This window comes from Anser brachyrhynchus (assembly GCF_964034855.1).
Source record: "Anser brachyrhynchus genome assembly, chromosome: 12".
Taxonomy (NCBI): domain Eukaryota; kingdom Metazoa; phylum Chordata; class Aves; order Anseriformes; family Anatidae; genus Anser; species Anser brachyrhynchus.
In genome coordinates this window covers 18,767,801-18,788,523 of record NC_137707.1, presented here as the reverse complement: position 1 = coordinate 18,788,523, position 20,723 = coordinate 18,767,801, and the positions used below count along the sequence as shown (strand labels likewise).

General features: G+C 44.8%; 2 protein-coding genes across 2 annotated transcripts in view; both read right to left on the bottom strand.

The window, feature by feature from the left end:
• LOC308176367 (uncharacterized protein) overlaps positions 1–17,887 on the bottom strand; it is a gene marked incomplete at its 5' end in the record, with an annotated part of 32,180 nt that extends 14,293 nt beyond the window's left edge. The window contains 3 exons of the mRNA XM_080551990.1: positions 15,322–15,636; positions 16,842–17,397; positions 17,878–17,887. Coding sequence (XP_080408116.1) covers positions 15,501–15,636; positions 16,842–17,397; positions 17,878–17,887 — 702 coding nt within the window. The 3' untranslated portion in view covers positions 15,322–15,500. The remainder of the gene's footprint in view (positions 1–15,321; positions 15,637–16,841; positions 17,398–17,877) is intronic.
• Positions 17,777–20,573, bottom strand: CBLN1 (cerebellin 1 precursor). Its single transcript, XM_080552989.1, has 3 exons — positions 20,108–20,573; positions 19,895–20,014; positions 17,777–18,732 (listed from the first exon to the last, which is right to left on the bottom strand). The coding sequence occupies exons 1-3, from the start codon at positions 20,378–20,380 to the stop codon at positions 18,535–18,537; spliced, it is 591 nt and encodes a 196-aa protein (XP_080409115.1). The 5' UTR covers positions 20,381–20,573; the 3' UTR covers positions 17,777–18,534.
• Between the last annotated feature and the right edge of the window lie 150 nt (positions 20,574–20,723).

Sequence of the window (20,723 nt, the reverse complement as noted above, 5' to 3'; positions counted from 1 at the left end):
ATTTACACAGGGAAAACACTGGAGACAAAGTAGGTGTCAGACTTGCTAGCATTTTACATGCATTTTCTGACACAAGGCAGACAACAGAAACGTGCACACAAAATATTTCCCTTCAAGGGCTAGCTAGTGAGAACAGCAGAAACTCGCAGAAGACATCAGTGTAATTATTGCAGAGTTCCTGTATATTTCCAAATGCTACTTGCCTTTAAAAATACAATGCAATTATCACTTTTAACTTTAACCATGGAAAACCACTCCATGGAAAAATAGTACTATGTTTAAATGTTCTTATTCACCTTGCACAAATCTAAACATACATGAGTGACTATAGAAGAATGAATGATGTAAAATCCATAAAATAATAATACCTAGAGCTTACAACTGAGAATACTGATATGGTATTCCTTATTTTTTCATCATCTTTTCTCTGGCAGTAATATTGAATATGACAAGTACTTTCTAATGTAATCTGAACCCACTCCAGTGTTCTAATATTTTGACTGAATAGGCTTTATCAAGGATCCCAGTTAACTGTCTCTGTTCTGCAGTTATAAGAATAAAATATTCCAACTGAAAATTCAGTGACATTTCACTTCAGAAAACAGGATTTCTCAAAAGAACAAACATTTGTTTAAATATTTGGAAGAAAATACAGCTTTTCTATATAAGTAAATATTTTACTTCATTTTCTCAACCAGAATTAGAAATTCTGGCTAATTTCTCAATTCAAAATGTTCGTCCCTTCATTTGTAATCCTCACAACGCATCCTAAAACTTAAAACAAAACAGACTGATTGACCTCAATAAAATATAAGAATTGAATATATGAGTACATGAAAAGCACCACATTTTTCTTGAAGAAACTGTTGGGTAAATATAACCCATTTTGAAGAGTATTTTTGGACATTATAGAGTTTGTAAAATATGACATTTTACTTGCCCATTGAAATTCTTTCTCCCTGCTCAGCAATCACTTTGTACAAAAGGAGAGAGCTCTTTTATTAACACCACGGACAAAATTCTGCCACCCAGGATCAGAATTACAATGGCCTCGATGGTTATTGCATTACCTTCACGCAGAAATATGTCCAGTGAGTTTCCAAACTCACACTTGACTGAAAACTCCTTTCCCACCCTGTTGCTCGTGTCTCTTCTACAGTGAAAAAGGATGAGTTCTTGTGGAGCATCTCTTTACCTAGTTGCCCACACTAAACCATGCTCCTTCACTGAAATGACAGTAACAAAAATATGGAAACCAACAGGAGCCTTTCTGTATACTTCAGCGGATGGTCTATCAAGCCCCAAATGAAAAGCCTCTTGCCTCCATTACCTGTCTGGAATGTTTGGCTATAGTTGGTTTTCTTTTCACATGTAAAGTCGTCAACTATTTTAAAATGCATTCTAGGAAAGTCAGCTGCCTGCATCCACATTCCCTCCAAAGAGGCTTGGGGGTGGAATATTTAGACTTAAGGAAATGGTTTCTAAGGTGTTTCTTCTTATTATAACAATACAATAAAATAGCTATAATATCTGGAAGGTTTAGACTTTTGTCTTGTAACCCTGCAGATGAATAGCTTCAACCTTTGAAAGAAATTGCAGTATGAATGTCTATTTTATTCCAGAGTTGTGTCTGAGCAGACTATTAGTAGAATACTGATAAATGCTACAATGGCTATTCTTTTTCCCCCTCTTCGGCTTTTATGCCATTGCCAATACCTATCCTTCCCCTGGTGCTGTCAGGTGATGCCTGTCTCATAACTCTCAAGCTAACAGCATTAGAAGAAAAAGAAATTAAGTTCAAATAAACCTGCCAGGTAGAATTCAACATTATGAGATTATGGACTGAATTGTTTTCTGAAACAGGCACATATATGCAGAGTTTTACCACTAATGACCTATAAAGAACTTACAGATTAAAAGTTAATTATTATAATAATATTTAAGAGAAGGGGAAAGATACTAAAGCTGATTATTTTCCCTTTTCTAGTAGCTCTGTGATTTTTAATGGCAAGTAATAAATAACTTAATCTTCTCTATATACTTCCTGAGGACCATGTTTGTAGCATCAACCATTGCACCATGTCTGCATACAATCAACAGGTACTACGTAGTACTGGAAAACGTGCATGTGGCTAGTAGGGTGTTTAACTAGGCCTCTGCACATGTAAACAGACATTCTGATGCACGCAGTCGTGTTGGCACAGCTCTAAATGTTTGCTCTTTTGTAGTAAATCTGAAAACATAAGAAGCTGCAACTGTCGGTCCTGTGAGTAAAAATAAATCAGTGAAACAATGGAGAATAATATGCAGTATAATATTAATAACATAATATTTAAGAAGAAATACAAAAAGTAATTGCAAGTCATGCAAGTCAGAAAGGATGAGTACTTGATCACGATACCAACTATAAACAGCAGTATAGAATTACGTGTCTTTGTGAAACAAATTGGTGAAGTTTAATGTATTACAGAAAAGTTACTCATGCTACAGTTTATGCCATACATTCACCTTAAAGCCACAGTTGGATACTTCACTGAGATTGCAGCAACCGCTATTGCCATCAGAAACAACCAGCTCCCCAACCAGCTCTTTCAAAGAAGCCAAACAACAAAGTGCCACAGAGAACAAATACATTTTTTGCTCCCAGAAGCGATGTCTTCAGTGAATTTCAAGGAAGGAGCTATGTCCCAGAGAAGTTTATATGGCTGTAACTGATGTTTCATTTGCTTTGAAAATGTGTAATTTGTACAGCTCATACAGTTAGGGCTGGAGCAAAAATAATGCACATAAAAGAGAGAACGAAGAGAAACAGAAATCTTTTTTCTCATAGAAACCTAAATATATTTGCGAAAGATTGGAAACATCTAGATGTTCGTCCAATCTTAACACAATCCAAACCAACAACATTTTGTTCAAAAGGCCCTAGCATGTCCATAGTTAAAAGTAACAGCTCTACTCAATAATAAATTCATTTTTTATTTTATTTTATTTACTATCATGGTGGTAACTACTACTGACACATGCACGAATAGAACTAGAGAACAGCCAACATTTGCTCATTGCTGGAAAGCTGTCTTACACAGGCAGAGTGGTGAAGACGAACTATCCTGGAAAAATGTTATATAAAAACTAACAAAAACCTCTGAATATAGTATGTGTGAAGCAGGATACTCAAGGAAAGGATGAAAGCACACAGCAATTTCAGTTTTCAGGAATGCTGAGTCAGCTGTGGCTCTGTTGGTTGGAAGCCTGGACAACAACAGACATCAGAGGAAATCCTACACATCTGCCTACCACAGGAAATGTGACTGGTGGGGATTTCAGTGCCCAAACAACAAACAACTATAGCTGTCTTAAAACACTGGTGTGGGTCTGCAAAAAATAAAATAAAATTAGCAATGCAAATGGCTGAATGTCAGTAAATGCAAGAAGTGTAGGAAATTAGAAAGATTCAGCAGTCATGGTGAGGCAGGTATCAAAAGATGAAAGGAAATCTAAGCAGAATTGGGAAAGCAGACAAAATTGACAAATGGTACATAAAGCAGCAGCTGACGGAAAAAGAGGAAGCTTCAAAAAGAAGTGTGAACATTTATCAGGAGACTTACATAAGGTGATTTGTAAATATATCTCGACATTTATAAAAGGCAAGGATTTCTCTTCAACTATTTTCTTTGTGCTGATACTCATCCATAGTTTCAGAGACTGTCAGTTTTGGAGATTACATCATATGCATATTATTCCTCCAATATACTGAAACATTTTTTGACCTTTTCTGAATAACAAGAGGTACGTTTATGTAATTTAGTCTGATCCACTGTAATTCCTAATCTTTGCCATCATATCAAATACCTTAAAGATATTGTGCGTGCTCCCCATAGCACAACTATTTCAAAGAATGAACAAACAGAGTAAATAGATGTGCTGGTATTGTTCACACACAACTTTAATGATTACCCAGAGTCACCCAGAACCTGTGAGAATTTCAAATGCTTGTAAATTTGCAGGTTCTCTCACCAAAGTCAGAGGAAGTTATTTAGCATACATATAAGCATAGCCAAACCTTCAAGTACGTTATCAGAGTTTTGATTTCAGCTTTTCTGTATAGTAGCAAGGAGCTAAGCCATCGTCACATGGTGTTACTGGAAACATGACATTTTCAACGCCTACCCAAGAAAAGAATGCAGTGGTCGGCATACCACAGGTAAGTGTTCCCAAAGCAACCACTAGGCTTTTTGACACTTCCCTCCAAGGCTACAAGGGCCAGTTTTCTGGCCAGATGTCCCAACGTCACTCTATCTCCCCTGAACTGTTCTGCACTCCCTACAGACATACAACAGCAGCTGTTTCTCTAACCCAAAAGAAGCTAAGGATATGCAACCTGAGAGCAATAGAGCCACACAAGACATCTGAAGCCCATAACCTTGAGCCGAAGGAAAAGGAGGGATACCTACAACCAGCACATTTCACATCCCATGGCTGCCCACGTCGATAATCTGTCCTGACAAAACTTGCAACATTCAGTTCTCCAAGTCAGGCTGAGGGGCTTTGCCAGCCACACTCGTGGAAGCATTTGTGGCACACAGCTCTGCCCTTGGAACCTGCTCTGTGCGACGTCCCCCTGCCTGCTTTGTGGCAGCACGGCTGTGTTCCTACAAAGGGGAGCTGCACGCAGAGATGGAAAATGGCTACAAAGGGGCAATAGGTGAGAATACTGCTTCCCCTCAAGTTTTATCACCAAAACGACGCCCTCCCACACCCCTTACGTCCACTTCTCCTTTCTGGTGGCTAAACCGAACAGTCAAACCCCTTCCAGGACAAAGAGGGCTCATAAGGGTCTTAGGATATGGACTGCAGCGACTCACGATCTCATACAGTGCTTGATGGATGTCCTGGCTACCAGATCTTTTATACGACCTCAGGAAAACCTCCAGTTGGTTTCCTCAACCTGTCTGACTCATATTCATGTTGCAGAAATGGCAGTGAGCTTCCCCGCTTCCTATCCCCTCCTTTGACACTCTGGTAAAGACAACAAGCCACCACTGGGCCATCAAAGCTCTGAACTAAAAACCCACTGGCCAGCATCTTGTTACTTTCAACACGCAGTCTTCCCAATCCGTGACCAGCTACCAGGAGATTCCCTGCTACTGCCAGCCTTCAGCTGGTACCTTTCCCACCTCTTCCTTTCATATTAACCTTAAGCCCCAAATATCTGAGCTGTCTAACTATGGGAATGAATCAGAAGAGAATTAAAGGCATATGTAAAATGAAGGTTAAGAGCTGGGGATTTCTTCACATGGCTATGCGCTAAGCAGTAAGGAGCTAAATTAAAGGCAGTAGTAAAGCAGAGCTGAACTTTCATATGCAACCCGTCCACTTGATATGTCTCTCCTTTGTAATGAAGATACTGCTCAAAAACATAAAAACTAACTAGCTGGTATAAACTAACTTTACATAAGCAGTTATGACCTAAACAAAGTTTGAAGAGTACATAGCCTCTGGGTACTCTTGCCCCAGTAAGACATTTTGAGTTTAAATTTAGATTTTTATTGCCCTTGGAATGCTGAGATAAACTTTTAGTCCCACTGGTGCAACTCCAGGAAGAGACTATATTAAATTCTGCTGTTCGTGAAGGAGTGAGCCTTCCTTCTATTCATTACCAGGCATGCAAGCCAGGTAATAAAGCTGAGCTGTTTTTATTTGTATACAATGTGCACCTTATTATGGCTAGCAGAATTCTGCAAGAGCAGTTCCTATTAGCAGGTGGTATCACATGAGCTGGGAATTACATTGGGGTCTGTGGGGTTGACAACACAGCCCTGACACACACCAGGACCTACCAGGGAGCATGCACAGATTTTGTTCTTCAATTCTCTAGCCTGGGACAGGTATCTTATCTCCAGTTTCCGTGTTTCTGCAGAAGAACATTTGGAATTAACCAAATTACAAATGGATCAGCTTACAGAGATAGCACTGTGAAAATTTGAAAGCGAAATTAAACATCTGAGTTTTGAAAAGCCACACCAAGAATTTGCTTATTTGACAAGGAAAAAGTCTTGAATACCCTAATATTAGTAACATGGATTTGTCTTAAGTGCCCAGTATTTTGCTAGCAAAAGAAAACAAGTAGTTATTGCCAGGTCCAAGTAGAAGTAACAACTCTGAATCAGTATCAACCTGAAATACTAATCAAATCAAAAATCCACTGTTTTATCCAAGGCTTCTTTGTCATTTCCCAAACTGAGTCTTTCTTTGAGTCAAAACAGTTCAGTTAACTGGGAACATGAAAACAGCAACCTTTATCTCACGAGGTGCAAGGAAAGCTTCACCCACTTCATCACTTCTTTAGTCTTTTTAACTAGAAGAAGCGCTCCTTATTTCAAATGTAACGATCCATAATGCTGCACAGGCCTTAGGCACAATGTTTAAGGAAACAGATTTATTATGCAATGAAGCGGTGATTCCTACACATGAGAACTGATGCAAATTATCATTTGACTCAATAAAATAAACTTGAAAAGCAACTCACTCAAAGTTATGCAGATTCTAATAACCTGAAAATAGTCTTCAGGGCAAAATAATGGTAGCCGTCGCTACGACAAAGAAACTAAACACGGTGTAGCTCTTGCTATAACTTGTCATTATCTTATTGATGCTCTCTCATAAAAATCTCATTCAGTTCTGCTTTTATTTCAGCAAACAATTGTAAGCCTTCAAGGCACTGTGCCCATGCCGCAGGTTGAAGCTCCCCACTTGTGACGGACACGTTTCCACTCTGGAGAAACAGACAGAAGTTACCCAGACCTGTAACCTGCTACTAGCAGCTGGAGTTGGTACGAAAGGCAGTGTTAACTAAGAATGGAGCACGTAACCTTATTGATGCAGTTCTCTATTGTGTTATTTGCTTCTCAAGGTGCTATGGAAAGGAAGCCCCGTGGTTTTAATCATGTTCATTAAAGGAGAAGAGACCTTGCAATCTCACCTCTGACACATTTACTAACTTTAAAGAATCTATCATGCTTTATTCTGTCTAGGTTTTGACTGATTGAGATGTTTGAGATTTAAATTTTGGACTACTTTTATTTGTTGTTACAGAGGGGAATTTTGAAGAGAAAGCTGCAGGGTTGTTTGTTTATTTTTTAAACACTGTCTCAATAATATAGTCAAATTGACAGTGTGTCTCTGATCCCCTTCACCCAGAGGAAAGTTTGTGATTATGTTTTCTTTCTGCACACAATGTAAGCCAAAATTGCCAAGCACTCTCTACCCCTTCAGTTCCTAAACTATTCAGTTAGAACTGGCTTAGATGAGCTTCTCTTTTGCTGGCTCGGGGGGGCTTCCTCCATCTTCTGTCTTCACTGTTGTATCTTTACAAAGTTGTTTTTTTTCTAGAATAGCCTCTGATTTGTGGTTCTGACCCTGAGCCTTTCTCCTCTTCTACAGTGTTCTGAAGTTTAATAAGACTTTTGATTTTGTTTGTTTTTTTTTTGTAACTCCTACTGCCATCTTTTCTTTATGCTTTTATAGATATTGATAACGTTACGAATTATACTGTACAGAAATAAAGCTCGCTATAATTGAAACTCACTGACATTTTCTTCCAGTTTTTGCAAGGGGTAGAGGCTCCATGGGAATTTATTTAAAAATCTCCTTTAATCCTCCTGCAGGGCTGACGTTTCCTCTCAGAAAAGGAGGACACCACTCCAGCCAGAAGAAATGACATAGCATGAAGGAAAAGAGGAAAAAAAAGTCCTGAGTCATGAAAGCAAAGAAAAAAAATACAACTGAAATAGAACAGAGAGGATTAAACTCCACAAACTGGAAGGGACAGAAAAGTAGGATGGAGCTGTAATTGAAAGGAAAACGAGGACTGGCTCTACCTAAGAACTAGGTAGATCAAGGAGGATCAAGAATTTGACCAAGACAGAGCTGAACTAGAAGACACCTCTCACCTTTTAGCTCTGCTCATTATCTACTGTCTTCTGTTCCCTGAGAGAGCCAGTGGCCCTTCGGACAAACTTTCTTTCCTGTCCTTCCAGGGCTGGGGTGAATACCTGCTCTCCAAGGGACATCAGTCACTTGTTCTCACATCACTGAGAAAAGGGAAGATCTGTACCTAAAGTTAGCAAGTTGACATGTATTGAGAGTATGTGCTTCCCTTAATTCTTGGTACCCTGCAAGTCTGATTTCCGTGGAGGCAAAAAAAAAACCACCCACAACTGCTAAGAGCTAAGCACACTGCAGCTGTCTCTCAGAAATCAGAATGCCTAATACAGCCATCAATAACTAACCACTGTCCACGATCACAGACCACAGCCTGCTTGCCACAACTGCATGCAATCTAGCTGACTCCCTGCAGACCTTTTTGTCAATTAGAGAAGCTTTTTTTTCTTTTCCTCAGTAACTGGTTCATTAACCTTCTTTCTACTCCTATAGCCCATTTTGGAAAGCCCATGTTTACAGTAACTGAACACACTCTGCACTCATCAAAAGGGGTGTTACAGTGTTAAATCAGAGCCCACAGTTATGGAATACACTGCTTAATCTAGCATTCTTAGCAGTTCTGTAGTGTGAGGTAACAGCATTTGAAACAGAGCAGTACCATATAAAAAAGTGGGAAAGGGCACTATTTTCTGCAATCATTCCCATGGAATGCAGACCTGGATAGAAAACCTATGATCCTATAATACTCATCCTTCTCAACTGGATGTTAAAAACTAAATCTCTGAGCATCACGGCTGTATTTTAAAGGTGAGACCAACTATAATAATAAAAAAAAATCCTATGGATAATTGAGAAATTTCCTACTAGTTGGAGGAAAAAAAAAGAAAGAAAAAATAACATTAGGTATGACAAGTTTGTGGTATAGGTGATATATGATAGTAATTGACATCCTAACAATAGGAGACTATAAAGATACCCTGAAATTATTTTCTTTTCTATTTCTTCCCTATCTGCTTTTCCTCCTCTCTTTCTTCAATGAACCAGATTTGCCAGCAAGGTAATTTAATCTTCCGGGGATAACGAAAGTCTTCCTTTTCTAACAAAACTAAAAAACCACTGGTCAAGTACAGAAAGCCCAAGAGGAAGAATTATCTGACAGTGAGCTATGGTTTTTTATCTCTAGGAATGGTAGCAGCAGTATTCTGGAAGAAATAACATTGATTTAGCTAGAATGTAAGGAAGACATCTTCTGTTTGACGTATGTTGCTTTCTGGGCAAGGGTAGGACAATAGCTTGTATGCCCTCAACAAAATGCCTCCTACTGTGTTCCCACTATTATTTAGTGAGAAGTATTTTATTCCCTTGTAACACTGAACTCTGAACCATGAGAAACTTCATGCTCAGCCATGAACCGAGATGGATGCTTATTTAAAGAGCTACCACTAGGGTAATTATTCTGGGCTCTTATGCCATGCATGACTGGGAACGGGAAGAGTCGTTGTCCTGTCCTGTACAGATAATAAAGTAAAGCATGCCAGCCAAAGACACATGTACAATTTATCTCCTTGGTTCAGCAAAGCAGACACTGAAACCACACCTCAGCTCTTGCATAAGTTTACAACCCAGAGCAATGTTTTTTATTAGTTTCTGTTACTGTGTTTAACAGCACATCAGCATGCCAATGAGCATCAATAAAAATACACCTTTAAATAATAGTAAAAGAAACGCACTGTCTACCTTGGGCTTAAATGCAAATACAGAACTAAGCTCCATAACTGTGTTTTTTTTTTTTTTTTTAAACAAACAGACAAGATTCACCTCAGAATGGGCTGACTGGTGCCCATAATTCCTTCTAAAAGAATGTTCCAATTTTTAAAAGGCCACTTATTTGCTGGTTTAAATATAAAATAACCCTCTTCTGTTATCCAGCCTGAAGGTATTCATGGCTGATAAACTTATGCTTAAGTGCTTTAACTTTAATAACATGAAGCACCTTGTTGCTTTCAACTGGATAAACAGACTTTTCACATCAAGCACATTCTTAAGTGTTTTGCAAACCTGTAGGCCTCTCAGCAAAGTAACTCCATATATTGATATCTATCTCTATCATTTCCTGAAGAACCAATGAGATGTGGGTAGCCAGTACTTCAGTCAGAATTAACGTATTACTGGTTTCCAGCACAGATTGTGATACTGTATATCAACTGGATTCTTCTTTCTAAATAAGATTAAGTTAGAAAAGGAAAAGCACAAGCACAGCATGAACAACCCGTAAAAGTAGTGGAGAAAACTGGAAAGGGGTACTAATGGAAAGAATTGTTTAAAGTTCAACTCAGAGATGACAGAAGTAGATACATAACGAGGCAGACACAAACTGAGTTAACACAGAAAAGGTGGCCTTCTCTTGGCTGGCAGGGCTAAAGTATTGGGCTTTACCAGAAGAAACTGACTAAACCAGTTAAAAAAAAATGAGAAGCTGCACAAGTGGTGGAGGGATCACAGAAGATGAGCAACAGCTTGAGAAGACATACACAGAAAATGTTTCAACATCTAAAGGACTGTCCTTCAACAGCACATTGCCAGTGTTGTAGGCAAAGAAGTGCTGTGGCAAAGGGTTTAAAGCTTCGCTCTAAGTGGTCAACTGTGGCCAGACCTTACCTTGCTTTCCCTTAAGCGATTAGTGCTTCCCATCACATAACAGTCCCCCCCCTTCAGGCTTGCAAAAATGCTTTCCTGCTGCACAGAAGCAGTAAGGGTTGTCTGGCATTCTTCCTCTGACCCTGAGAATGGACATGAGGTTAGATGCAACCTGGCCACAGTGTAGCAGGAAGAAAATTTCCATAAATTGCAGAGGTAAAAGCCTGAGCTAGAGGCATCTGAGTCAGACAGGAACTCACTCAGCTGCACTACCTACAGCAGCCTTTGTGCAGAAGCATTCATGAGACACTAGTGTAGCTACGGTAAGACAGAAACACAGCGTGGTATGATATGCTGTCACCATTAAGGTAAGATGTGACAGATCTATTCAGAAAATATAACATGTATTCACACAACTTCAAATTAAGAGCATACATGGGAAGCCAACCTGAAAAAAAAGAACCCTCCCCTTCTTTGGAACACGCTGACATTAATCGCACTAATCAGACCAGCTCTTAATGATATCAATTTAGAAACAACACCCCTATGTTGTATTTGCAACATCTTCCAGCTTTGCTGAAAACACACTGCAATAAGGGGAACATTAAAAACATGCTTAAACATTAAACTAAAATTATCATTCTCCAGTTGATTCGTAGTTATATAGGACTCATTTATCTTCCCAGCTGCTGAAGTATAACCAAAGGGATTTGGCTGCATTACCACTGTTATTACCATAAAGCAGTCATGATCAAACCTGTGGGTATTGACTAGCTGGCCTAGAGAACCTGAACATCAGTTTGCCTGGTTTCAGAGGAACCAATACTGCCTTATGCTATGAGAATCTGAGCCATAAAAATCCACAAAAAAGGAAAAGAAACAGAACTTGTGTTTCTGTCTTTGATACCACGTTCTCCACGTTTTTGTATGCATTTCACTTGTTTTGTCTTAAAACAGCTCCAGACCAATTCAACAATTTTTTTCTCACACGGGACAAATATTCCAACCTTCAGTATCATCTAAAAGACTGCTAGTGGACAGAGAGGAGATGGTTTCTTTTATAAATCCATCTACCATTTGAAGGAAAAATAATAAGGGATGTTATTCAAACAAATACTTTACTTGACATTTTATGTTTCAATGCTTTTAACTGTTCTTCCTTTTCTACATCCTTAATAAATGGTTACAAATATTTTAAGTAGGGCGAGTTTGTCACAGGACTAGAACAGGTGAGGCCACCAGAACTCTATACTGATGCATCTTAACGTGACCATCACCAGGTAACACTGGACAGCTCTGACCCTCTGACACTCCAATTATCTTCAAAAATCTATCTTAGACATCTTAACTTCTGGACAACTACATCTTATACCATGCCTTTGCCACTGGGATGCCCCCCAGTTATCCAAAAGTTTTATATGATCTCAAAAACAAGGCCAAAAAAATTCAGTCAGTATCACACAACCAAAATGAAAATAAAGTAGAAGAACAGGAACATGGATATGTTTCTTGCAAAGTTCTAGTTATCCAAATAATCTTCATCTCGTGTAGATATAGCAGTTGCACGCAACTGCAGAGGTAATAGGACTGGGAGGTATTTCTGTAACAACACTATTTCCTGGTTTCTGCCACAATGTCCCACGGGTGAAATAAGTTGCAAGAATTTGCACTGCAATACAGCTATGCAAATTTTTGTCAGCAGAAAAATCTCATTTAACAACCCACTGGAATTTAAAACTACGCCTTGAAATCTGAGCGCTGGCACTTCTGCTTTAATAATGAAAGATCCTCCTCCTCCACTTAGAGAAAGAAGATGATTTTCTCTCCACGTATCCATTCCAAAGCCCCTTCTAGTCAACAAAGTGTTTCCACTACCTCCATTAGGAAAATAACTACGACTTTCACGGACAAAAAATACTGCACTAAACCAGCACTTCAAGACTCACTTATGTCTTAGCCCAATGTGGGCAAATAACTTAATTCTGATCAGAGCTGTGCAATTTTTCACATACATGATAAGCTAAATGCGAAGTTGGTAAGTTTATGCATATTAATGGTGCCGAATTACTTGCTGGGCTCTCAATTAGCTTAATCAAGCCACGATAGGGACCTGGGAATATTGCAGGAAATTCAGTAAAGATCTCTGCTCAGTTCATCACTGCAAAATGTTGGCCACATAACAAACTACATGGCTACCTGAATTATTATTTCTAGTATGTATATAATAATTGCAGATCATCAGCTCAATATTCTGGATAGAACTGGTTGTGCCATTTCCAAGGAGGTGTTTTAAAACTAGGGGCTGCAATCCTCCAGGTTCTAAGAACAATCAAGCCCTTGGAAAGGCTCTTCGAAGACTAAAATAGTGAGATTAATCACCCAGAAAGAAGACAGCAAAGGAACAATAAAATCAGATTAAAAGGAGAGAGATCAGAAGCTTCTCTTTCCCTACACCTCAACAGACAGAATCATAAGGAAATTCAGCTCAGCTGACAGCTGGGAAATACAAAACCAGATAAAGAAATGATACAAACATTCAGAGGGGAGTTACGGATCAACGCCAATCAATAATTTTAGCACATTAGTTAAGTTACAGGGAAAATCAAAGTATGAAGAAGAACTGACCCATGAAATTTCAAGTTCTGTAGACCAGATTTTAACAATTATGAAATGAAGAACAGTACCACGTAAGTGGGAATAAACACAATACTTCCCTGTTCTTTCAATGGAAATGTTATTAATCGGGTCAGCAGATCAGGTAGTCTGCAGTGTTTCACATGGGATTTTGAAGGAAAAATGTTAGAATGAGCAATATGACATGCTCACTTTTTTTTAAATCCAGACTTTTTATTTGATAACAGAGAAATACAGAATTACTTCGGTGACAGCAGCACTGAGAACAACCGTCATGAAGTTACTTGTTATTTTCATTATTAACAGAAAGCGTTCAGGATTACGTTTATTTTCACTAGTATTTACCTTTTAAAAAGTGTTATTTACTACTGACAAAGTTAGGAAACAGTGCCAGTATAGAAGAAGCTCAAGGAGGATGGCCCTGACTTGAATGACCCTGAAGCCCAAAATATCAAAAGCACATTAAAATTTATTACCATGAAGTGCAAGAATTAAATGAGCATTTCCACTATAAGCTGACTGACTACTAATTGCAAACAAAGCAGGAGTCCTTCTGTGATCCTCTAGCCCCTGAATGAAAGTTGTATAGACCAAAAAAAAAAAAAAGGCAGATTATTTCTGGATATCTCTGGCAAAGAAATTTTCAATATTTCAGACTGGAAATATAACTGAAGTTGATGCACTGATATGTCTTCTAATATACTGTACACAACAAGATTAATTAATGAAAAGTAATCACATCTGTCTTTCTTGTGCTCAGATTCTTCCAGCTTCTCTTCCTCAGGTCTTCTTTCCTCTGATAGCTTAGCAGAGTTTCACAGTCTTCCCCAAATAGAACTACTCTCCAAAATGCAGCAGGGGTGCACACAAGAGAAAGCATGAGGGTAAGATCAAAATGTGTATGACCTGCTACGCTACGGTAGAATGAGAATTAAAAGGCTGCTGATAAGCTGATAACCAGAGCACTGGAAGCAGCAGTCTTCAGGGAAAACTCCTGACACTCCATTCATTTTTGTTAGTGACCTTGGCACAAGAAGCAGGAGACTCTTGGGAACTTCTCTGCAAGTCCAGATGCCTGTGCAATGCTAGAACCATTCTCTGATAGGACTACCACTCCCTCCTGAAGGAAAATTCCCCAAACTGGGCTTTTCAGCAATCCAGAACATCAACCATTTCTTGTTAGAAATCTCACACTGTAAGAAACTAAGTTCAACTGGCGAAACTTAAAAAGGCTCTTTACTGTGACTCCAACATAGGTCTAAAACTGCAGGATGAACAGCGTCATCATCCTCACTTGTCCAATGGAAGGCTCACAGTCGCAATGGGGGTTAGGAAGGGACAGCTCTGCACTCAGATGTGCACAGCTGCTAACACTGGGGTGAACACTGCTACAGATACAGGACCACTAAAGCAGAGGCACTCCATTGCCCTGCATCCATGGAAGCCTGGAGATGCTAGTGGAAGTTGGGAGAAATGTGCTTAATTCAGATATCCCCAGTGCAGGCAATGCAGCCTCTGGTTCATGCTGGGTTTCCAGCAGAAGTGCTGAGGGCATAGAGACCAGCAATGTCCCAAGGACGGTGTGACTGATTACTGCCAGTCTTGCCTGAGCCCTCTTCTCCCACAGTGAGGCCCGTTTCTCACCACAGACGCACAAGGCCTCTTTTCTTTGTGGGAAAGCAATCAGACAGGCCCTTTGGCAACTCTTAGCTGGCATAATATACCCCATAATTCCCCCTCTGACCCTGCCTGAGGGAAGGCAGGAAAATCAGCTCTGCAAGTAACCTCCCTCCTGCTCCTTCTTGCCCCCACTCCCCCAATTTCTACACCACAGGGCTTCCCGTGGAACATGAGCCTGCACCCCTCGTCTCTCACATACCACTGGAAGCATCTCCAGCAGAACTCTCTGATCACTGTGCTCCCGATAACCCTTCCACCTCAGTGGAACAGATGATCCCAGAGGTCACCCTCGGGGACACAGCACACAGATGAGACAGAGCTGAAGTGCACAGGCTGCTTCAGACTAGCTCTAACCCCGTACTTGAGTACCGTCCCCTCCAAAATCCCACCTGGCGGCTGGACCACGCCGTCCCACTCTGCTCCTCTTACCTCTCGCTCACCTTCACCCTGCTCCAGCCAGAAAAGATCAGGGCAGCGGGGCAGGCGGGGCGCTCCCTGCCAGGCGCTGCCATCCGCAATCCTGCAGCTCTGCTGCTCGCTCTGACCCCGGAGGAAGAAGCAGCTCTCCCCTCTTCCCGGCAGCGGCTCTGCCTTGGAGCCGAGCCCGCTCAGCACGCCGCTGCCGGCACACCAGCCTGGAGAGGCTGGAGGGAGCTGGCTGCCCGGCGATGCGCGAAGCCCAGCCTCTGACCGCTCCTCGGGAACGACCTCTTCCCAGCAAACTTATTGAGCTTCAAGCCGTACCTGGGGGGGTAGAAGAGGGAAAATTATGTTTTGCAATATGGGATGTGCATTAACTATTCCCAGGGTTAACGGCATTTGACTTCTTCTTTTGGATCCAACTCGCTGTCTCCTACTGGAGCTATTAATCTTTATGTTCACATTTTTCACACAGAAGCAAGTTGGTTTGTTTCTCCCTTTCCGCCCCCTCACCCCCACATGCACTCCCTAAAAAACCAACAATTAACAATGCGGATTTTTTTTTTCTTTAATTCCCCTACATCTGTGTAATTATATTCACATTAGAAATCAATCAGCTCTGGTCATTACCATTAGTGATATGCTCATAAACCAAACACTAGTCATGCTAATGAACTGAATGAAACATAATTTCTTGTTGTGTAAACTGATGCTCAACTCTAATCAGCAATAAATTCAATCAGACATTACTTACATCAACTGAAGATATATTAAAGCCTTGTAAAGAGTCACAGCCGCTCAGGGCTCAAAGCCAAGGCACGGCCGCATGCCTGGAAGCGGGCCGAGCAGGACAGCGGGTGTGGGAAGGGCTAAGGGCGGCTGGAGCCCTGAGGAGACGGGGACGAGGCCTGGGCACCCAAGGGAGCCCTGAGGAGCCCCCGGGCCCCCTCAGGGAGGCAGGGCGCCCACCGCGGCCCTCACCCACTCCCGCCCGGCCACGAGCCCGTCGTGAGGCGGCGGCCGGCGCCGCTGCCTAAAATGGCGGCTGCGGCCTGTGAGGGCGGGGGCCTGACCTTGCCGCCCCCAGCTCCCCGCGCGGGGCCGCGGCCACGGGCCCAGCGGGGAGCCGGCGGCCGGGGGAGCCCCGTCGGAGGGACAGCGGGGTACCCGCGGCCGGGAGGCGGCCCCTCCAACATCGCTCCCGGCGGGGCCGGCAGCGCCGCGGCGCGGGGCAGCGGGGCTGCCCGGCGGCGGTGTGGGGCTTTACGGCTACCGGTGTGGGGATTTTACGGCCCCGCCCGGCTGCGGCGCGCTAACCGGGCTGTAACGACCGCGGAAAGTTGCGGTGGAAGGAAGGTGGCGGCTTTGTTTGCTTCGCGTTGAGGGAGAGGGAGGGAGAAAGAGAAAAAAAAAAAAAAAAAAGGACAAGAAGAGGAGCATCAGCACCACCACCAGCCCCGCGGCCTCGGGCGCTGCCGCCCGCTCTCTCCGTGCCGCGGTCCCGGGGCAGCTCCGCTCCGCGCCCTCACCCGTCCCGGCCGGCTCCGGGCTGCCTCCGGCGCGGGGCAGAGCCGGGCGCTGCCGCAGGGAGCGGCCCGGGGCCGCGGGGAAGGCGCTGACAGAGTGCTCCGCGGCCGCACGCCGGCTCCGGGGCGCGGGTCCGAACTCCAGGCGAAAGCCACCTCCCGTCACGAACCCTGCTCCGCAGAGCTCGGTCGTTTCCTCGCCGGCGGCTGCCGGCGCTGGGGCTCCCGAGCAGCTCCCGCCGGGGTCCGGGGGGCTCCCAGCGCCGGGGGGCCGCGGGCTGCGGGGGGAAAGGCGCCTCCGAGCCCCCTTCATAGGGCAGCGGCTGCTGCGGAGCGGCTCCCGCGTCGCACCTGGAAGCGAAGCGGCAGAGCCCGCGGCCGCCCCGCGGCTCTCCAGCCGGGGCCAAACCTGGGAATAAAGCACGAAACTCATCGTTCTCGTCTCGATCCCCGTCCCCGAGGAGCACGTTAAACTCCTCGCGGGGAGCCGGGGACGCAAAAACCCCTCGAGGTGTGCCGCAGCCTGGGCGCAGGGCTGCCCCCGAGCCCCGCCGAGCCCCTTCGTTTCACGCCAAAGTTTAGATACAACCGAAATCCGGGTCAGCACCGTTTAATAAAAGTAGTCATCTCTTTGAGTACTGCAAAATTATAGCATTTACATCTTGAAAAGGCTGTAAACAAAATAATACGAGCGAATAAATAATACGAGCATCGAAGTATACATCGTAAGATAGTTTTAGACGGCTGTATAAAATGCGATCTGGTCTCTAGACTATCATACAGATAAATGCTATCAATAATCGGATGTGAGGGCCCGCAGGAAGCTGCCTAGCGGTGGGGCCGCCAGCCCTGCCCGGGGGCTGCGCGCTTCTCCCGCCCCGCTGCCTGCGCCGCGCCGCCCCCCGCCTGCCTGCATTGAGGAACCTTATTTCTGGTTAAGAAAAATAAAAGTCCCATTGAAACTTTATTGAATTAAAGCAAAAATTAATTTTCGATATTCACACATATATTACAGAGTAATAGTAAAAGTTCAATATACTTCCTGGCATTTAGTTGGGCCACATTTTACAAGAGCAAAACAAGCATCAAAACATTTAGCAGCCTTAAATTTCACAATCACTCAGAATTACATAGAAATATTGAAATACTCTAGTCAGCCTTAGCTGTGAATAGTTCTTCGTGTATAAATTTTTCCTTTAGCCAGCCAGTACACAGCAAGAATTGCATTTTTTCCTTCCATCATGGCATCCACGTATTCAAAAATACTTTGCTTTTTTAAAAGTTAAACTCAGAGAAAGAGTCAAGATTAACATGTTTTAAAAACAAAACTACAAAATATGCTGTAAAGGACAATGAAAATATCTAAAGTCTACTTGTGTGAGGCAGAAACCATGGGGGAACGATGGCAGATTACACCAGTGACACAGAGATGGGAACTAATTTTGTGGGAGGAGAGAGAGGAATATAAATGGGGGTTTGATCAATTATAGTGTCTCCCGCCTGTTGGCTGCAACACAACAAAAATAAGTAGTAATTCTTCAAAGCGGATGTACACAAACCTAAGCAGGATTTAGCTTCTTTAATATTTGAATGTAAAAAGTCTGCTGTCCACGGCTCTTTAAACCCAGCTACGACTTGGGAATTTGTAAGAGATTCTCTGACTTGCGGTTCTCCCTTTCCTCGGTTGAGAAGTGCTTTAAAGTGGGAACACTAGAAATCCAGAGAACGTCGAATACTTCCAGCCTCCCATCAAGTTGCCTCTCTCCAGTTTTAGATAAGCTCTGTCTCCTTTCTCCATCTGAATCAGGACTCCATTGCTAGCAGCTTCTCGGGTCACATCTTGGTCCCCTGCAAAGGCAGAAATCACTGGCCACCCATTTAGCATCAAACTCACCTAAAGAGCAAGATAAAACAAAGCCCTCTGTCAATTAAAGCCAGACAATGACACCGCCGGGGTTCGCCTAGCAGGTAAAATGCTTAGTTAGGAAAGGGCCTCTTTTGACAGCTGAAACTCCAGCCCCATAAAAATTAAATATCAATCCGAACCCAGCTAAGGTATGTACTCTAAAGGAATAAGGCTTTCACCGCTGTTTCAGACCCACATCAAAACACCCGGTGCATATAAAACAGGACATTGATCCTATTTTGAAGGATTTCAATAGGGTGCCTGTATGTTTTCAGGCTATGAAAAGAGCTCATACTTATTGAAAGATGGCTTTATGCGAAACCTCAGAGACGTGAGGTGCAGAGCCACAGCCGCCAGAGTCAGCGCGTTTGAAGTGTATTCAGGAGGTAGTTTTCCTTTGTTAGGCAGCAAAGACAATATGCCACAACAGTCAATAAGCTCTGCTCAGCTCACTCTAATGATCTCAGGGCCGCGTACCCCACATTAATAATACACTACCCGCCCGATCTGGATGTGTGAAGCCACTTACACCAGCATGGTGCCACAGCTCTGCGTTCCCCTTTTCGATGTACATCGCTGCACAGACAGATTTTCTGCCTAGGTTATGCTACCTGGCTTCACACCGATAGTTTCTTATCCCTACCTAGAGGCGCATACGCATCGAACCCCACACAAAAGGCGCGTATGCGTACAGGTATCTGCACACGCTGAGCTATATTCGCGATGGGATCCGTGCCACAGGCGCCTCCCCGCACCCCAAGCCCCCGTGAGACCTCCCGGGAGCAGTGAGGAGCCGGGGCCGGGCAGCGCTTCCCTGGGCTCTGCCCAGGGACGTGCCTGAAGCTGGCGACAGCGTGGGGCCCGTCCTGGCCAGCAGGATGCCACCACCTCGGGCACGGTGCTACCTACGGTGGGATGCTACCACCTCGGGAGGGCTGCCACCACCTCGGAGGGCTGCCACCTCCGGCCCGGGCCACCTCACGGTGGCAGGGGCCGCGCAGAGGCCGGGGGGTGCCCGCGGCCCCTTGCCGCCGCCGGGGGGGCTGCGGGGGGAGCCCTATGATGCCCGTGGGCCGGTCCCGTCCCCGCCGCCGCCCCGGGCCGCTCCCCCCCCGCGCCCGCCGGTCCCGCGGAGCGAAGCGGGGCTGACCTGGATGGTTTGCCTGTTGTAGACTTTCACCACGTGAAAATTAAAACTGTAAATCCCTTTCCTGGGCGCTATGAAAGTGCTCCTCTCCGAGTCGAAGTTGCTGCCGATGTTCACTAGTACCTGCGAGGGAAGGGCACCGTCAGCGCCGCCGCCGAGCCCCGCGGCCTCCCCCGGCGGCCCCCCCGGCCCCTCGCCCCCCCCCGGCCGCCCCACCTGGTCGAAGTAGATGATCATGGTGCGGTTGCTCATCTCGGAGGGCTCGTGGTTGGTGCTGCGGATGGCGGAGAAGGCGACCTTGGCGCTGCCGGAGCGCACGGAGATGCCGAGCGCCGTGCCGGTGGGGTCGGACGTGGGGTTGGAGTCGCACACCACGAGGCACTTCCCCTCCAGCACGATGGGCTCCGTCTCGTTCTGCCCGCACGCCAGCCACGCCGCGCCCAGCAGCAGCGGCAGCAGCAGCCCCAGCGCCAGCCCCGGGCCCCGCATGGCGCCGCGCTCCCTTCCCCGCTCCGCGCCGCTCCGCTCGCCCCCTGCCCCGCCGCGCTCACAGCGGGGCCGCCAGCGCCCCGCCGGCGGGGAAGCGGCCGCGGGGAGGCACGGCGCGCATAGCGCGGAGCGGAGCGGGGCCGCGCCGAGCCGAGCCGAGCCGAGCCGAGCCGAGCGGCGCCGAGCCGAGCCCGGGGAGGCGGCGGCGGCGCTGGCGGCGAGCACAAAGCCGTGCGGGGCGCGGCCCCGCCTCCACACCGGCCCCGCGCTGCCGTCAGCGCCCCCGCGCCCGCCCCCGCCGCGCCCGGGCCCAACCGGCGCCCGCCGCCCGCCGCCGCCGCCA